Raw genomic sequence first — 19,093 nt, 5'->3', positions numbered from 1 at the left:
GTCTTAAACAGCTGAAGTTTTAATGGTGCTCATGGAGCAAGATAATGAAAAAACACCAAGATGCAGCACAATGAACGAAGATGTCCATGTAGTGCATATTTACACAGAACACGTTCTATGTCAAAAGTATAAACAAATAATCCAGCTGGGGGATATTTTCTGCCTGCATTCCCTCCTCCTCCTCCGTCCAGCACTGTCCGTTAGCGCTGGCAGTGCAAGCATGCAAACTTCTTAATGTTTACTCATTTACTGGATGATTCATTACTGCATTATTCAGCTAATCATTCACTCACATTTTAGCAGAACTCTGGAAAAGTACTTTAATGCTTTTTTGCAAATCAGGGCTGCTAGTAATACAGCTAGTTTGCTCTAATTCCTAGCAAATATACTTATTGGTAACAACATACTTCTGTCCTCAGATAGCTCTGTTTGTGGGTGGTTCTCCTAATGCTAGTATTTTTTATTTTTTTTGACATTACCATGCCAGTAGTAAAATACTGATATATTTTATAAATGTTTTTGGGGAACCAAATATAAAAACATTCTAGGAATGTTCTAATAAATTAGGTTTTATTTTTACAATCATAAAACAAAGTTCCCAGAATGTTCTGGGAATCAACAATGATTACAAAATTAAGTTGTTTTACTGCAACACATTTGTTCTTAATATATCTACATGAAGAAGAAGTGTAATTTAGACTAGGAGGCACATTGGCTTTCAAGGGCTGTATTCAAAGGCTGTTAAAGAGAGGAGAGGTGAACAATTAACCTCGCGTCTTCTAAAGTGTTCTAAAGTGACTTTGTGTGCTATGAACTACAAAATTATAATTTCCTGTTTATCACAAACCTGTTTTGGGAACCAGCTGCCAGCACATACATCCTGGCAATAAAGTGAGTGAAAGAACAGACCATCTCTGAATAGCAGTGTCAGTAAAAGCAAGGCATTTGAGGCTGTTATGCATAAGAGTCTTTAAAACCTGTGCACACAGGCAATGCCTGGCTTACGTAAGACACCACAACCATGAAAAATGACATGGCTCTTATATAATCCCGTTGAAAGGGTTTAGTGTGCTGTTATATTTGCTCTTCGTATTGCACACAACTGTAAACCGTATTCTGTTCTGAACATTTAGAATACTGGTGATTTTAGTATTTTTCAGAGTATAGGAAAAAAGATGTTTTAACTTTGAATAGACTAGCATGCAGTTCCTGTGCTGTGGTAATAGTGTGTGGTTTCCATGTGAGTCACTACATCCTGTGGCTCTCTACACATATTTACACAGCAGAGTTCTGTCAAGTAACTCAAATGTAAAGGTCCTTAAAGGACCAAAGCAATAGGCAATAGGGTATATGTTTTCTTTTCTTTTAATCAAATAACATAATTAATACAAAGACTATATATATATATATATATATATATATATATATACATATATATCTGTTCATATAAGAGTTGTTGATAACCATTGACTTCTATAGTATTTTTCCATGCTATGTATGTCAATGGCTCCTGTCAACAATTTGCTTGCCAACATTTGTGTTCAGCAGAAAAAAAAAAAAAAAAAAAAACTGAGGGCGAGTAAATTATGGCAGAATGCTGCTTTTCAATAGACGTACTAAAATGAAATATGACCCCAAAAAAATAAAAATGTCCAGCTTAGTAGAGAAATAACAAAGTATCTGGCTGAATCCAAGGTCAGCATTCGTACCACACTGGATCTATCTGTGGAAGATTCTATCTGTGGAAGTTAAATGACCCTTCTTTGACCCATTCAAAAAGTTCCATTTGTCTCTGTCTTTCTCATTTCACAGTGACACTGACTGACACATTTATTTAAGAGTGGCCTGTCCAAACGTAAGCACAAATAACAGGGGCTAATACTGCACTGCTCTCTTATGAATGGGGCACACTGTGACCTGTAGGCCAACTGCCAATAAACCATTTTGTATAAATTTCACTGGCATAGTGCTCTCCATTACTCATGTACATCATCCTCTTAATGCAGCACGTAACCTGCATGGAGATGGTTTTGACATCATGATACCCAGTCTCCACTCTGCACTGTTCCCACATCTGAACCATACATTAACATGACCTTTCAAGTCATAACTTGTTTTTTTAATAACTTTATCAAGACAGGATGATTTACATTACAATTACTTCTTTTTATTATACAATTAACAAAATAAAAAAGGCCTATAACACTAGCTTGCACTGTTCTTTTAATTTTATCTTTATTATATGATTTAAGAAAACCTCGCTATGTGCACTGCATTAAGCTGAGACTTCTTATAGTGCTTGCATATCATGGCTCTTTTGTTGATTTTGATTGCTTTCATCTTCATTTAGAAGTTGCTTTGGATAAAAGCATCTGCTGAATGACTAAATGGAAATACAAGAACAGAGATTTGGAATTAATAGATTTTTTTTAAAATACACAAGTTACTATAAGTTACAAACCTTTATTTTTTTAAAGAACAAAAAAGATTTAAACAAAAAAAAAATCACTTGGATGAAAGTTGACACTCAAATAACTCCAAGTTGAAATGGTTTATTAATTTTTGCACCTTTCTAAAAAAAAAAAAAAAAAAAAAAAAGAAGTCCAGTCTAATGTTTTAAATACAGTGATGAATGAGATTAAACATTAATTGGTGTTAAAACTGGAATTTTCATCATTGGCTTCTTAGCATGAAGCAGATACAGATAAGCATCTATGTAAAAACAGGCTTGTGGCACAAATTCACTCATAAATGGAATGTATGCTTGTCAGCTCTACACATTAGACACTTACATAAGTTGTATAAAAATGCTATAAAAAGGCTAAGATACAACCCCACTGAAGCATTACAGCTCAATTTCAGATGAACTGTGGTCTAAGACTTTCCAGCTATACATACATAGATCTCATCTTCAATAAGAAAGGCATTAAATCAATGTCAAATCATTCATGATGAATAAGCACTGCACTATGAACCTCTGCCATAGTTCACATTATAACAATTGAATAAACCGGTTCTCATGACATGAAGAACACCAGTTTCAAATATCACTCTGGATACTGGCTTTGATAGCAAAAAAAAAAAAAAAGAAAAAAAAAAAAAAGAAAGAAAAACTATATACATAGTAATTATGCAATATGCAAAGGATTTATGTTGCTTTGGGCAACTTCAAATAAGCTTCTATCAGAGTTTCTCTCCTCAGCACCCGAAACAGAGGAACATCAGTAAAACAATCACATTACAAATGTTAGTCAGTTTGAGGAAAGGAGGATTCGGACGTCCTTCAGTTCTTAGTTAATGCCTCAATAAATGGGCTCCACTCATTGTTCTCTGGGTCATACGCCTCCATGGTATTGAGAAACTCATTTCCATCGAAGCCCCCGACTGCACAGACCACACCGTTCAGCACAGCCAGCCCTGCGTTGCTCCGTGCTGATGTCATGCTTCCCAGCATCCTCCACTCATTCTTGGCTGGATCATACACCTCCACACAGCGCAGCGCATGAGAGCCGTCAAATCCTCCGACCACAAACAGCTTCCCTGGAAGCAGTTGAAAATTACTTAATGGAGGCCAAGCCCTAAATTTGACAAGCTTCAGTCATTTTCCTACCAGTGACACTTTATAACCCTGCTGGAATAAACAGTCGGAAATTTGCTGAAAATTTATTACATGATTTGCTCACCAATAGATCCTCTGTAGTGAATGGGTACTCTTTAGAGGAAAGAGTAATGGGACTTTTTCACTGGAGGAAGCATGATTATGGATGGTTTTAAGTTCAAATGCCTTATTGGTGAACTTGTTTCTTACCAACACACCTTTTCTGAAGAACTGGTGTCATGTGGATTACTGTGATGTTTTTATCAGAAGTTTTGATTCATTCTGACGGCACCCCATTCACAACAGTGGATCCACTGGCGAGCAAGTCAAAGTTCATCAAATCTGTTCCAATGTAGGAATGGATGGCCCGAGGATGAGTTTTTGTTGGTGTTTTTTCTTTTTTCTTTTGTGAACTATTCCTTTTAACACAAGTCTCCAGTTACCTTCATACACAACCACACCAGCTCCACGACGGGCCACGTTCATGGGGGCCACCAGGGTCCATGTGTTGTTTGCTGGGTTGTAGCGCTCTACTGAGTTTAAGCAGTTCCAGGACTCCGCACCACCTATCACGTACACAAATCCACTTAACTCACACACCGCCGCCTGGTGCCTCCCTAAACACAGACGAGAGACAACGTACATGGTGAATCACACATTTAGGGTTTAATATCAAAGTGATTTCAAAACATAAAACGGAGTTGACATACTGATGTTAAGGGGTGCACAGCTGGTCCACATTTTTGTCACTGGGTCAAAGGAGTCACAATTCTTTAAGCCCTTTTGGCCACAAGGATCAGATCCACCCACCACAAAAAGCTTGTTTTGCAATGAGCACACACCTGAGAAGAAAAAATAAGAAAGATTATTCATTCCTTTACTGTCCGTTCTAGGACTGGCGATATAGATTGTTTTTTATTTTTGGCCTTCAGAACCAAACAGAAAAAGCTCATTTCAAACAGATTGCAAATACTCTATACATTGCCTAGCAGGAAGTGATGTGTACCTGCATTGCAACGGTTGGTGCGGAGCTCAGGAACTTGAATCCACTCATCAGCCTTGGGGTTATACATCTCTCCACAATTCAGCTCATCTGAGTGACCATTGGAGCCACCCATCACATAAAGCTCACCCTGAGAGAAAAACATTCATTTAGCTTTAATGGCAGATGCACCAGAGCTGCTCCAGGATTGGAAACCGTGCCTTTACCATTAGCACAGCCATCTGGAATCGAGCCCGTGGAGTGCGCATGGGAGCGATGAAAGTCCAGCAGTCCTTCTTTGGGTCATAACACTCCACAGTCCTCAAGCACTCTTCTCTGTTATAGCCACCTGGACAGGTAACAATAAGTACATCAGATCTGCACACCTAGCTCCAGTTTCTATGAATTCTTTTTCCCATCTTATGTCATAATACATATGTGGTGCTTTCGTTTTTATATTTGTTTTTCTCCAGCTCCACTACCATAAACACTCTGAATGTTTGTTTTGCTAAATTTGCATGAATGGCATTACAAGGCACACATGGCATATCTGTGCTCTGATAATAGATAAAACAATCTACAAAATAGTAATATACAATAACTGGAAGCTAAATGTAACTTATTGTATTTTTATCCCAATAACTCAACAAAGACCTTTAATTTCCTTTTAAGGCCTACTATCACTCTCTGTGCAAGCATACCTGCAGCAATAAGCTTGCCGTCCAGTTCAGCAGTTCCCAGGCCTGAGCGAGCATAATGCATGGGCTTCAACAGCTTCTCCTGCAGATCTATTGGTTGAGCCTCAAAGCTCGGGCTCTTCAGCACACATGGCGTAGCAGATGGGGAAGTATGAGGACTGGTGCGGCCGTGCAGGGAGATCACACACAGCATACCTCTGAGAACAGCCAGACACAGGTAGGCATTGTCTAGAAAAGAGCAGACAGAGAGTCTTAGCCCCTTGACATCCAGTTCATTTAATAAACACACTAATACAGGGATCTGGCTTTATACTACCAAAAAGAGATGAAAAATTAAACTCAACATGGATATAACATTACACTGCACATCAAATTTTTGGAAAAAGATTCATGTTTTTTTTTTCTATTTTAATATATTTTAAACACTAACTTATCCCTGTGATGGCAAAGCTGAATTTTCATTAGTCATTACTCCAGTCATCAGTGTCACAATCATTCTAATATACTAATTTGGCAGACTAAGGACATAAAATGTTACTAAAAACTTAAAATGTCATTTTATCCATCAAAAAACCCTGGAGAGAGAAAAAGAACAAACAAAACAAACAAAAATAAACCTTGGCTTCCACAAAAATGAAGCCCCACAACCTTTTCAAACACTAATAAAATAAACATTACATTTTAAAATGTAAAAAAGGGTTTCAGAAAGGGATAACAGCTGGTCAGCTATACTTACTGGTGGTCTTCTCTGAGGCAATATACTTCCATTCATGCTTGTTGAACTGGTTGTTGGAAGGAGAGAGGCTGCAAGAGGCACCTGAGCTCATCTCATCTCTTTCCCGAGGAGGCTTCTTCTGCAAAACCAAACCAGGCAGCTCTAAACCTGCCCAAACTTCATTCCCTTACTCTACTGCATGCATAAGGGCTTGGGGCCAAAGACTAAACCCATTCCATCCAGTGCCGATACCACCATTTAAGGGGTACTCCATAGTGCACAGCTAAGAATTCCTTTAGCACAAACCACTTGAAACGCATTAAAATGGGAGCCATGCTATTCTACAGCAAAGAATGCAGTGTACTGTAAGGGGAGGACTGAAAACCAGTCATGTACCTGCACAAACTGAATGTGGTCATCCTCAGAGCTGCAGACCTCTGCCTGCCGCTCAAGCAGGCTCCCATCATGCAATTTGTGATCTGCTGAGTAGTACAGCGTTTGCACCTGCAACAACAAAACACCAACAAGACGCATGTGGGTGTTTCCATAAGAACAAAGCAATGTTCTGCCTTGTTCCTTAAAGCAGTGGAGTCAGCTGCTATGAGGGAGGCCCTTGACAACTGTGTGCTGCCTGGACCTTGAGGGAGGCATGACCTTTCACATGTCTAAGGTCACTGTGATTGTGGAAACTGCTGAAAGGCAGAGATCATTCCTATTATAAGTAAGTAACTTCGCTTCGGGTCAAAGAGCTATCTAAAATGATCGCAGCACTGTGGGATTGGATAAAAGTTGTAAGGCTCTCAGGAACAGTGTGCACAGATGGGAGCATATGGTTTTTGGTAGGTCGATTAGTACCACTGATGGTTGGGATCTTGCATTCTTCTTCAGGGCTGGACAAATCTGCTGTTGATGTGTATTACTAAACCTACAGGAGACATGGGGAGATCAACGGGGAGGAGCAGCCATTAGAATCAAATTAAAAATAGTCCAAAAAGCCCTGCTGGGGAGAAAACGTTGAATTACAGAGACAATTCAGGCCAACACAGTCCAGAGATAGAAAGAAAAGGGGGGAAAAAACAGAGACTTAACCTTAGGCTCACCTGGAAAACCAGTTTTTCAGTATTTCGAGGAGCACGTACTGCAAAATTTACAAGGTTAAGGGCAAAAACCCTGGGGGCAGGGGATGAGTGGGGAACTCTCAGTCAACCACTGAACAGAAGTTTAGGAGACATGAGCAAAGCAAAAGGAATGGGTAGAAAGCCATAATACTGACCTCTTCCATCAGTTTCTCCAGGGGATCTCCATTCTTCCACAGGCTGCGCTGTACCCAGCTTATCACTTTTGAGTACAGTTTGCCATTACCTGGCAAGTTCAGGTTGTCCTCTAGCATAACCTCCAGCTATACAGACACAATTATATATAAAATTATAACAAATTAAATGCAAGTAACATATGCATATATATGTTTTATATAATATATATATTTGTATACTTTCAGCCGAGGAAGTTTAAGGAAGTCATCCTGTTCTGAGATCTCCTGAAGATGGTCCTGTATAAATGCATCAATCTTGCCCAGAAGCCGCCCATCAGCCATTCTACTAGCAAAGTTACGGTATGAAATAGCACTCTGGGAGTCCATTTTTGACAGCAGGTAGTCTCCACAGATCTGCAAACCGGATTCATAAGATTAGGGGACTAAACAATAGTGTATAGATGAGAAAACTACCATGAAAATGCCTGTAAATACCTGTTTTACCCTCTCCAGTTTGAGCTTCTTTGCTGCAGAATACACATCACTAACCAGATCTTTATCTGCCTTCAGTCTGTCAACAGGATATTATGGGAACATATGAAACCTGTATGTCCTTGAAATGATCAATGTGTAAAGTTAAGTATGTGTAAATAAAAAGTTAAGAGTAAAGGTAAATATATGTACTGGGCTGTGTAGGCATAGTTGAGCAATATCTCCACAGCATCAGGTTTGAGGTCATCAAATTTTACCAGGGAAACCCCACCCTGTGGCTCAGAGTCAGTATTAAAAATCTCAAATAGGTAAGGACTGCAGCAGGCCAGCACGGCCTTATGGGCCATCAGCTCATGTCCACAGACCTGCAAAAGAAGCATTATAAAGTATGTTGTAAATACAGATTGGTGATACCTTTATCTACACTTCAAAAGTATGAGGTACTTTATTCAGCAAGGATGGATTTACTTGATCAAAAGTGCCAGTAAAAACATTTATGTTGTTACAAAACATTTCTATTTATCAAAAATTCTGGGAAACGTATCATGGTTTCGAGAAAAATATGAAACAGCACAATTGTTTTGATTATAATAGGAAATGTTTCTTGAAACTACAGTAATGGCTGCTGGAAATTCAGCTTTGCAATCATAGAAATTAATTACATTTTAAAATAATAACATAGAAACACCAGGACATAAAACAAATACAAGTATATACGTATATATTTGTTAAAATCAAAATATTGTTTTTTTTTTACCATATTTATGATCAAATTAATACAAATGGAGCATAAGTCACAGAAAAAAAAAATGATAATGTAGAGCACACATGTAAAAAATATGGTCATGTAAATGATTTTCTGAAACAAAGGTGAGGGGTCTTACCTGCAGTCTGACATCACAAAACTGGCCACTTTTACGCAAAGCATTCATTTTGGCCACAGTAGAATCAAGAAAGCTCTCATCTTCAAATATTAAATATCCGTTGGGAGTCATTTTGTTGGATCTATCAAAGTCAAGGAGGCAAACACAGCAAAATGAGACCGACTGCTTTGTGTTAAAAAAATGCAACATGATGAGAAGACCCACATGGAGTCTATGGCATTTTATGACATATTTTGTAAAATGACTGTATGGTGATATCAAAAATTAATTCAAATTAGTATAAAATGTGTTAAACTGAGCTGACAATGCTACACATCTTAGAGGGAATCATCAAAAGTAGCTAAATATTTAATATGAACATGTAAGGAATGGGGGATGTGAAGAGCTCTCTGAAATTCTGCAGAAATCCCCACACATTCCTGTAAAAATTCTGTGGTCACAGAGTCCATGCATGTCTGGTGAGGAGACACACTTACCAAACAGGTAAGGTAACAGAAGAACAGTCTTGCTCTAAGGCACTTTCAACAGAGGGTACCACACACAGATGTTTCTGGATAAGAGGCAGTGGCGTGACAGATCATGTGTGATGTCACTCAGCGGGTTAAAGAAAAAAACAAGTCTTACCACCTTGGCTACACATGATGACCTGAAGAAGCGAAAGAAATAGTCAAACATCACAATTCAACTACAGCCGATCATAAGAATAGTTACTTGAGCTTCAAATCAGCATATTAGAATGATTCCTGAAGGATCATGTGACACTGAAATCTCGAGTTTGAAAATTCAGCTTACAATCACAGGAACAAAAAACAAAAAAACACACACACACACATATACATACATATATATATATACACTTTTTTTTACCGAAAACCTTTTGAAATTTTAATTTAACAATATTTCTGTTTTACTGTGTTTTTAACTAAATATATGCAGGCTTGGCAAACATAAGAGGCTTCTTCAGAACTCTAACTGAACACAGATACAAAAGAAATCATTATGTTCAGTTTTGTCATGGTCAGCGTTCACACACACACTTTTTCAACAATAAATTCTTTTAGCTTTTCCAGTAGTTTTAGATTTCTATATTGTACAACAATATATGACTAGAAAGTTATATACGGATTATATAAAATCCCTGTTTTTTTCCAGGCCTAGAAAATCCTAATTAAAACACTCACATTTCTAGATTTTCCATAGGCTGTGTGAAGCCTGAAATTTCGTTTACCAAAACTGTAACCACCAACTTGTATTTTTGATCCATATCAAAATAGCCAAGTTCATGTTTATATTCATATTATTGCTTCTAACAGCTTTGTTTAACTCGAAGAACAAACAATTGCAACATTACTTATAAAACACAATGTAGTGTTCTAAACCTTATACTCTACATTTAATACGCCTATGTTTTATAAAGCATCCAGAAAACTCCGTGTTTTTTTATTTGTTTATTTTTATTTCCGGGTTTAATGTTTGGTGAAGGCGCGAGGAGGAACTGCTCTTTCTAGATTAAACAAGTCCCGCCGAAACAAACACATGTGACCCATCAAAACCGCAAATTCAAAACAACAGTTTGCAAAATAAACATCACATTTCAAGTCTGTCATGTGACAAAGACAAGATACGGTTTAATTATTGAGGTCTCTCATGTTTATGTGAATAATAAATTAGAAGTTACCTGATAAGAGCCGACTGTCAAATGGTTAACGTTAGTTTAAACGACACGAACACTGCGTCATTTATTCACCCAAAAGTTTCCAGAAACCGACTGACTTACATTAGCCTGTGGAACTGAAAGAAAACTAACGTTACATTTTAGACAGAACAACAGCCTCCGTCACTATTCACTTTCAATGCATCATTTTGCTTTAAAATGAAAGTAAATAGTTACTTGGGCTGCCGTTCTGCCTAAAACCTACTTTTCTTTCAGTTCTACAGAAAAAAAAATGCAGTAGCATTTGTAGAATTTCTATCTTTATCTTAACTAACTTTAACGTTACCTCTTCAAAGACAATCGGGCACTGCATTGTTTTAAACCGTCTGGGCGGTTAAAGTGCTATTAATCTGTTTCAGAGACGCCTTTTTCTCAACCATTCCCCAAAACAAACAGCCGTATGTCATCTGGATATCAAATCTTTATTTTTCTCCCTCAACCGAAATTCAAACTGTATGACAAACCTTTAACGTTAGGTAAAACAGCAAACAGACACTAAAGCATCTCCTAACAACACTAACGTTACATAAACACAACAACACAAACAGCTTCACGAGCTCGACTAACTTTAATCTGCTCTAATTTTCAAACACAACTTAAGTTAAATGTCTTACCGAATTCCTTTGTCTGTTTAGGATGAAAAACATAATTTCTACTTCGAAAAAAATAGTTCTCAAACCAAAGAACCGCCGTTTGCGAAATGAACGAAATGAAGCGCGCGCTTAACTACGCTGCGTCACTGATGACGACAGCACAATGGGCGGGACAAATAATGGAGCCTATCTCTAACTTGCATATAACATGACACTTTACAAATAAAATAAATGTTTCTAAAAAGATTGATTGTAGAGTACCTGGATCTACATAAAAAGAAACACGTCGCTTGTGTGAATATCACCAGCCATTATTCAGTTTAATCACAGTAGCCCAGTTCTTGCCCTACAGCAACAAAAACACAGAGCAGTTCATTCATGCAGAACAGATGTGTGCTGACACTGTCTGTATAAATATTTTAGGTCTACACTTTGGAGCTGGAGCGAATGCTTGGGGTTTTATGATAGTGCTGTGTCATTTATAGGCCTATCTCTGGAATCTCAAATGTAATAAATAGGCCTAGATAATAAAAACAAACAAATAATAATAGAAAAATATGTATGCAAAGATATTGCAAGATTAAAAAAAGATTAATCAATTATTTATACACTGTGGTCTACTGAGATGTCTTCTGTTTTGTAAACCATTATGTTACTTGCAACATTATCCCTAAAAATCTGTAATTAAGTCCCAGAATTTCTCTCTCTTTAGTTTTGTTAAAAATATCAAGGTCTGTGGTATTTTTTATTTTTTTCAGTGTATAAGTCCAAATAAAAGTCAAACTTTATGCAGTTTGATAAACACAGAAAATAAAGTCCAACAAAGAACACTGTCTTGTGTGTTTCTGCATAATAAATGAGTATTGAATAGTTGTCATATTTCTTGTGATGTTATTTTGCAATTTGTTCCATTTCCTCTGTGAGGATGTGTATTTTGTAACCACCTCGTCACTGGCACTACTGAAGTGCCTCCACCCCAGCCCGCTGTCTCCATGGTTCCCAGCCACTTAGAAAAAGAAACATGAATATGTAGACTGACGTGCCTCCTCATGGATCCTCAAACTGTTGTTCAGTTGAGCACAGCTTACATAACGCACTCTGCTGAACATGGTTTGAAAACATAAGTCATTTTCATAAGTCAAATTCAGGCCTCTAAAAATGAACATCATTGATGATACAGTCTGTATATATATGCAATTGATCTGATGAATGAGTTTTACTTTATTTTAGGCTTGTTTAAGTGTATCATAATGTGATAGAGTGGAAGATTAAAAACAGTTGTCAAGGACCATGAATGATAATATTTTATCATAGGATAGTGAAGGTTTTTTGGTTTTTTTAAATTTTATTTTATTTTAGAGTTGTATACATTTTATGAATGGATATTAATTTTAAATAAAAATTGTATTAATTTATGTTGTTTTTATAAAATATATTGTAATTTTATTTCTAAATATCTTGTCAGTTTTTATTTGTTTACTAATGTCACATTAAACCGTTTACTTTACTAATTGTCTCTGATGCTGGTTTGGAAGTGATAATCATTATGAAAAGTGCTTTACAAATAAGCTACATTTAATTAAATGGAAAATCTTCCTTTTCTTCCTAATATTGGCATAATTCTAATTAAGGTGGTAATAATAATAATAATATATGTTCAAACAAAATGTTCTTAAAGTAATGTTACTGGACATTACTTTATTACTTTAGGGGAAGTCGTGGCCTAATGGTTAAAGGGTTGGACTCCCAATCGAAGGGTTGTGGGTTCTAGTCTCGGGCCGGACGGACAGGGAGTGCATGTACAGTTCTCTCTCCACCTTCAATACCATGACTTAGGTGCCCTTGAGCAAGGCATCGAACCCCCAACTCCTCCCTGGGCGCCGCAGCTTAAATGGATGCCCACTGCTCACAGTGTGTGTGTGTGTGTGTGTGTTCACTGCTCTGTGTGTGTGCATTTCGGATGGGTTACATGCAGAGCACAAATTCTGAGTATGGGTCACCATACTTGGCTGAATGTCACTTCACTTTCACTTATTCTTAGAATTGTATTAAATGTATAATATACAATACCTTTAGTCAAATGCTAAACAAGTCTTTCCATAAAAACTGCCTGCTATTTTCCCACACACAGTGTAAATGTGTGTATACAGTACATGAAACAATACTCATATTTTACTGTTCTCTATTTTTATTGCACTATTTTTATATTTTAAGAAGAAACCACTCACCCTTTTTAGGTTTATTTTGCAACAATGGTAAGTCAACTGTAAGTTGTAAGTCAGTGTCCCTTATTTTGTATGGAACCTGTAAGAAGTGCTTTGGTTTAAGTTGTGTGGAGATGTTGTGCACTTACGTCTCCATAGCGACTGACACACACACACTTAACATGGGTCATTAGAAAACAATGCCATTTCACTTGAACAACACAATGGGCCACAAAAGCTCAAAACCTGTGACCATATATATATATATATATATATATATATATATATATATATATGTGTGTGTGTGTGTGTGTGTGTGTGTGTGTGTGTATACATGTGTGTATATGTTTATGATCCTTCATAATCATTCTAATGTGCTGAATTATAGTCAGAGTTGGAAACACTTTTGCTGATTTTTCATGATTCTTTGCTGAATAAAGGATAAAAAAATTAACATTTTATTCAAAATAGACATTTTGTGTTGCAATATAGACTACTATTCAAAAGTTTTGAGTCAGTAAATAGTTTCTTTCTCTTTTCTTTAATAAATACTTTTATTCAGCAAGGATGTTAAATGGATAAAAAAAAAGATAGTTAAGACTATATTGTTAGAAAATATTTGTATTTTGAATAAGCGCTTTCTAACTTTTTATTAATCAAAGAATCAAAAAAGTATCACATCTTCCGGAAATATATTTAAGCAGTGCAGTTTCAACACATATTAGAATGATTTCTGAAGAATCACTGAAGACTGGAATAATGGCTGATGAAAATTCATTGCTCCATCACATTAATAAATTATATTTTTAAGTATATTAAAATAGGAAACTAATATAATTATATAATATAATTATAAAATATAATTATAATTTAACATATCAATTTGTAATTAAAATTTTTAAAATATATTTAATATAAATTTGCATAAATGCTCACGGTAGAGATGCATTTTCAGCTGTCTCATACTGTCTCTATCTCAACTGTATAATGTTTATACTTTCACATTTTAGGTACATTTATAGCAATTTTGTGTCATTTTATTAATTTTAGTTTCGGTACCAGTCAGACCATTGTCACTGTGGTATGTTGACATTTAAATCAGCTTCTTGTAAATGTTGGTGGTAATAATACATCCAGATTTTTTTTTTTTTTTGTTTTTTTGTTTTTTTTTGAAAAACTTCTTGTCATTGCTCTTTACTGGGAAGAAGTGAAACTGTCAGATTTCCAGGTGATTCATATCAGCAGTCAGTACCTTCCTGGTATTCATAACTGATATCTATAAATAACTGTTTGTGATTAAATATACAAGTAGGTCTTCTTTTTGGGAACAGACCTAAAACTTTTAATCCTTTACTTGGAAATCCTGGTTTTGATTATTTAAATGTAATTTGAATGCAATCAGCGCCGTATCTTGCTGTATTGTTTAAGCGTGCAAATTTAATTATACAGGCGCGGCCAAAAGTTTTAAGAATGACACAGATATTAATTTTCACAAAATCTGCTCCCTAAGTTTTTATGATGGCAATTTACATATACTCCAGAACTTATTGTAATTGTCAATAAAAGCCTTTGACACTTATGAAATTCTTGTAATTATACTTCGGTATACCATAGTAACATCTGACAAAAAGATCTAAAAACACTGTAGCAGCAGACTTTGTGAAAATGTATATTTGTATCATTCTGAAAACTTTTGGCCATGGCTGTAGTTATCCACCTACTCCTGTATTATAGAAGAGATCTAGAACCCCATAGGACCTCTTCTCTCTATATTTTTTTGCATTGCATTGGTTTCTGAGATATCAAAATAAATAGTGCACATTCTGTTATTGATTTCTGTTAGGCCTTTATTGCTCTGGATCAATGACCTGGAATGAAGAGAGCTTCGTTCCCATGAAATCACAACACCAATAAATCTAAATAACTTCTTTATCAACATTTCCAAAGGACATTCACTCCAAACATATTATCATTGATCTTTGAACTTGTCACATGATGCCACTTCTGATGACCCACATTTAAATGAGATATAAGAACTGTACATCCATAAAGTACAGTGCATATAACTGCAAAGGAAACAGCGCCCCCACGTGACTGATATGAAAAGCCCTGAGCGAAATAACATCACAGTCCAGTCACACTGCACAAAAACATCTCTCACGCACCTCAAACAGGCCTTTTGGTTTGCATAATCTACAAATTAGTCTTCAAAGATGAAAAAGAAGTGACAAAGTTTGTATCCATCTCATTTATTTTTCAAAAGGACCGTGCGATTATAAAAGGAATATTTCATAAGGCAGTTGGTAAACCATTTCGTAACTTTTGCACTTCACCATATGATTGACTGGTGTGATGCAAACTCAACATTCACTTGGAATCGTAAATGAACAAGTGGAGACTGCCTAGGGTTGTTGATGTATGGCTTCAAGTATGGCGAAAACAAGCAGACCACAGTGGAAGCTTGATCTGAGTGCTAGCTGCGTGTTTGGTGGGAGTCGTGAGAGCACACAAACACTCGTGCGTCTCAGAGGTTAGCTGTATCATCAGCACCTGACATAAAGTCTGAATTCAAAGTACATGTTGATGTTAATCAGGTTCTACAGACATCTAATACAGTTCAGATCAAATGCTGTGATCAAAATATACATAACATTTTGTTGGACAATCTAATAATACTCAGCGTTATAAAAAAATTAAACTCATTGTTTTTGTAGAGAGTACAAAAACACACTTGTATTAATCAACAAATATGACAGTAAAAACGCTTTTGGCAACTTAAGAAAAGTTATTCCCTTTTTTGTTTCTTAAAACATGATCCCGGTATGATATGAACCCAAAGAGAAGCATGATTTACTGAAGGGACTGTGGAGGAAAATTATCACTCTGATCACAAGAAACTGTGCTGGAAATATAAGGCTAGATTCAACAACCAACTCTGAGCTTATATATAATGCAATGCATGCAAGTAGGATAAAGCAAATACTGATGTTGGCATGTTTAATAGACCAACTCTGATTATGTCTTAAAAAGAAGCAGATGAAGAAGACTAAACTAAACTACAGAAAACCTTGTTCATCTTCTTAAAGGGATAGTTCACACAAAAATGAAACTGCTGTCATCATTTATTCAACCTCATCCTAATGTATTTGACATTATTTCCTCTGTTTAACACAAAAGGAAACATGGAATGTTGTTCGGACTTCAAAATATCTTTGTTTTATTTTCCAGTCATACAGGTATTTTTATTTTATTTTTTTACAGCATGTGGACATAACTTTCATTTTTAGGTGGACTATCCCTTTAAGTTAAAAAAGAAAAGAAAAAAAGAAAGACAAAAACAATTCCAGAGTAGCATCACATTCCACTGTAATAACATGACTGTAAAGATTTGGTCATGTGACCACATGCACTGTTTGTTCTGTTTCTTTGAGACTTTACATCAGGACAGGTATGAGAATGTGAAGTACGCGAAGTGGACAGGTAAAGAGATGTTTCCTTTGATAATAGCTAAAATGTCTGTGCTTAATATCTACTGAGGTCAAGAATAGCATTTTCTCATCACTGTTAACATCGATCCGAGGTGCTCATCTTCAATGCAAGCAATCCAAATGGGTCTGTAATGTTTGATCGTTTAAAAAACAACAAAAAAAGTGGATTGACTGGACGTCCTCCACAGTTTGGCAGTGTGGGAAACCAGAAACCAGACCACGAGGGGTTGTGCCAGCCAGTCCCCCCACCAACCCTGCCTCAGTGCCTCAGTGCTGAAGTTCACACAGTCTTCCTGGCCGTGAGCACTCTGACGATGGAGCCCACGCCGCCAGCTGAGAGAGCCTATACAGATAGAGAACGACAGAATTTGGGTTTGCAGTGGTCCTATGTGGCACCATTCCAAGATTTTCATCTTTAGGTGAACTGTTCCTTTAAAAAAATTTACCTTTTCATGCCACTGCAGGAGGATGGCACTGCTGTTGTCTGAGGGTTTTTCAAAGCCTCTGTAGATGTATTTCATCAGGAGATCAACTCCAGTCTTATCCAGAGACTGAACCGCCTTTTCTATATCACTAGTCTTGAAAGAGCTTAGCACCTTCAACACGAGGCCTTCAGCCCGTTCCTGCAAACACACACACACACACACACACACACACACACACACACACACACACACACACACATAATGAACGAAGCTTGAAAACATATCATGAATCCATTCATTTTGTGAGATTTTTATACACTTCTAATCCTATACAGCCATTTAAATAAGTGCATTTTAAGTAAATATAAAAATGTAAATGTGATTTTACACAAATATTCTAAATTATACTTTTTTAAAAATAATATTTTAAAAATATATAAATATATAAAACTCATTAGAAAAGAAGGTCCAAGGCACTTCTTCTTTTGAGTTTTTTTTTTTTTTTTGGCTAAATTAATTTTAATTTAGGTTTAAGCTGGTTTTTATATCTAATTCAAACTTTCTGGCTAAGCTTTTTCAAGCCAACTTAAAATTTGTCAACAAATGTTTTATCTTGTTATTGTTCAGGATATTTACTGTTGTAAAGTATCTATCAACTTATGTTGTTGATGCAACATAAATAAAACTGCCATGACATAATATTTTATTATCCATGTCATTTTACTCTGTGCAATACTTGTTTTCAAAGCCTTAATAATAAATATTTTATGTTATTTGTTTAATGAGAAGAAATGATGTCAATTAAATTAACGGTCAATGAAATTGTCTCCAGCCCTAACAACATTTTTAAGATGTATTCATTTCATTTCATTTCATATAGTTATAGTTTATAGTTAAGCCAAGCACTAAATATTTTATCAAATGCAATTTTTTTTTTATTAATCCCTATCCAGTAACTCCTGGGACTTTCGAGGCAAGGTTGAGAACCACTGGAAGAGGATGATCATGCTAAAGGTTTGACATGACTGACCCGTTAGATGCTTAGCTTTAACTCACCTTCACATTCTGGTTCTTGGTGTTGATGGGTGGATTCTTCAGCACTGCCTGCAGAGCGCCCATCAGGTTCCCTGTATCATGCATTAAGGAAAACCACAGGACGCCAGGAATCACATCTAGCCATGAATAACATACACTCTTCAATGATCACTACTCACGAATTAAAAATATTATCGGAAATTAAAAAGAACCCGTGCAACCGGAAGCCAGTGGCATCCGGAAGTGTTTTCTACAGCAACATCATTCAAAGTAATTTCCACATATCTATAAGATCCAGCTTCACGTGTTGGACTTTAAACGTTATAGTTCATAATTCAGCGGGTTTAGAAGAACATAAAGACTGGGATCCGCAGTGCAAACTTGTGCTGACGCTGTAAAAAATGCATATCCTAAAAGATGAATGAAGTGACTGACTACCACACCCATGTCTGGACGACAGCTCACAAATTATCTATTATAGCAATTTCACGCCAACATACCAATCATATATCATATGGAAAGAAACAATAAAAGTCGCGGGACTGAAAGGATATGATCTGATGAGAGAATCCACCTCAGCCTCATCCGGACCCAGCTGATTTTCTCCACCGTCCTCCTCGTCGACAAACTTGTTTTCGTCGTACTCATCCACATCAACCTTCCTGAATCGATCGGATACTGTGTTCTTCGACATGGCTGGTTTGATCAATCAAGCAGAAGATTTCCGTTTATACAGAATAGTCCCAGCACTTACAGGAAGAAGCTCGCTGCTCGTTGACTTCCGCATAGAAAGCCCCCTAGTGTCAGTGGCACGAATTAAAACCTACACGTGTCGTCTCATGTAACATACTATCGGCACCCATAACTGTATAAAAACAGATGGCACCCAGTCAGTCAATTTTAAGAATTCGTTTAATTCGTTTAATTTTTTATTTTGAATTAGTTATTGAAATTCAATGAGCTTTGCCTCCGAACAGTAGCAAGTGAGAAAATTCAAATTAAAAATTAGTTAC

At 36.4% G+C, this 19,093-nt stretch overlaps 2 protein-coding genes across 2 annotated transcripts; both read right to left on the bottom strand.

The window, feature by feature from the left end:
- Nucleotides 1-3,074: 3,074 nt before the first annotated feature.
- On the bottom strand, nucleotides 3,075-11,095 carry ivns1abpb (influenza virus NS1A binding protein b). Its single transcript, XM_026206476.1, has 15 exons — nucleotides 10,950-11,095; nucleotides 9,098-9,267; nucleotides 8,622-8,742; nucleotides 7,930-8,102; nucleotides 7,741-7,816; nucleotides 7,486-7,659; nucleotides 7,267-7,392; nucleotides 6,390-6,497; nucleotides 6,015-6,132; nucleotides 5,282-5,506; nucleotides 4,808-4,929; nucleotides 4,605-4,731; nucleotides 4,309-4,440; nucleotides 4,042-4,215; nucleotides 3,075-3,540 (listed from the first exon to the last, which is right to left on the bottom strand). Exons 3-15 carry the CDS (start codon nucleotides 8,730-8,732, stop codon nucleotides 3,284-3,286), a joined length of 1,923 nt encoding a protein of 640 aa, XP_026062261.1. The 5' UTR covers nucleotides 8,733-8,742; nucleotides 9,098-9,267; nucleotides 10,950-11,095; the 3' UTR covers nucleotides 3,075-3,283.
- A 4,270-nt stretch (nucleotides 11,096-15,365) lies between these two features.
- Nucleotides 15,366-18,880, bottom strand: LOC113045809 (actin-related protein 2/3 complex subunit 5-like). Its single transcript, XM_026206475.1, has 4 exons — nucleotides 18,635-18,880; nucleotides 18,102-18,174; nucleotides 17,067-17,243; nucleotides 15,366-16,963 (listed from the first exon to the last, which is right to left on the bottom strand). The coding sequence occupies exons 1-4, from the start codon at nucleotides 18,772-18,774 to the stop codon at nucleotides 16,901-16,903; spliced, it is 453 nt and encodes a 150-aa protein (XP_026062260.1). The 5' UTR covers nucleotides 18,775-18,880; the 3' UTR covers nucleotides 15,366-16,900.
- Nucleotides 18,881-19,093: the final 213 nt, after the last annotated feature.

This window comes from Carassius auratus, chromosome 27 (genome assembly GCF_003368295.1).
Source record: "Carassius auratus strain Wakin chromosome 27, ASM336829v1, whole genome shotgun sequence".
Classification (NCBI taxonomy): Eukaryota; Metazoa; Chordata; class Actinopteri; order Cypriniformes; family Cyprinidae; genus Carassius; species Carassius auratus.
Note: the sequence above shows the minus strand (reverse complement) of the source record. Positions and strands in the feature narration are given on the sequence as shown.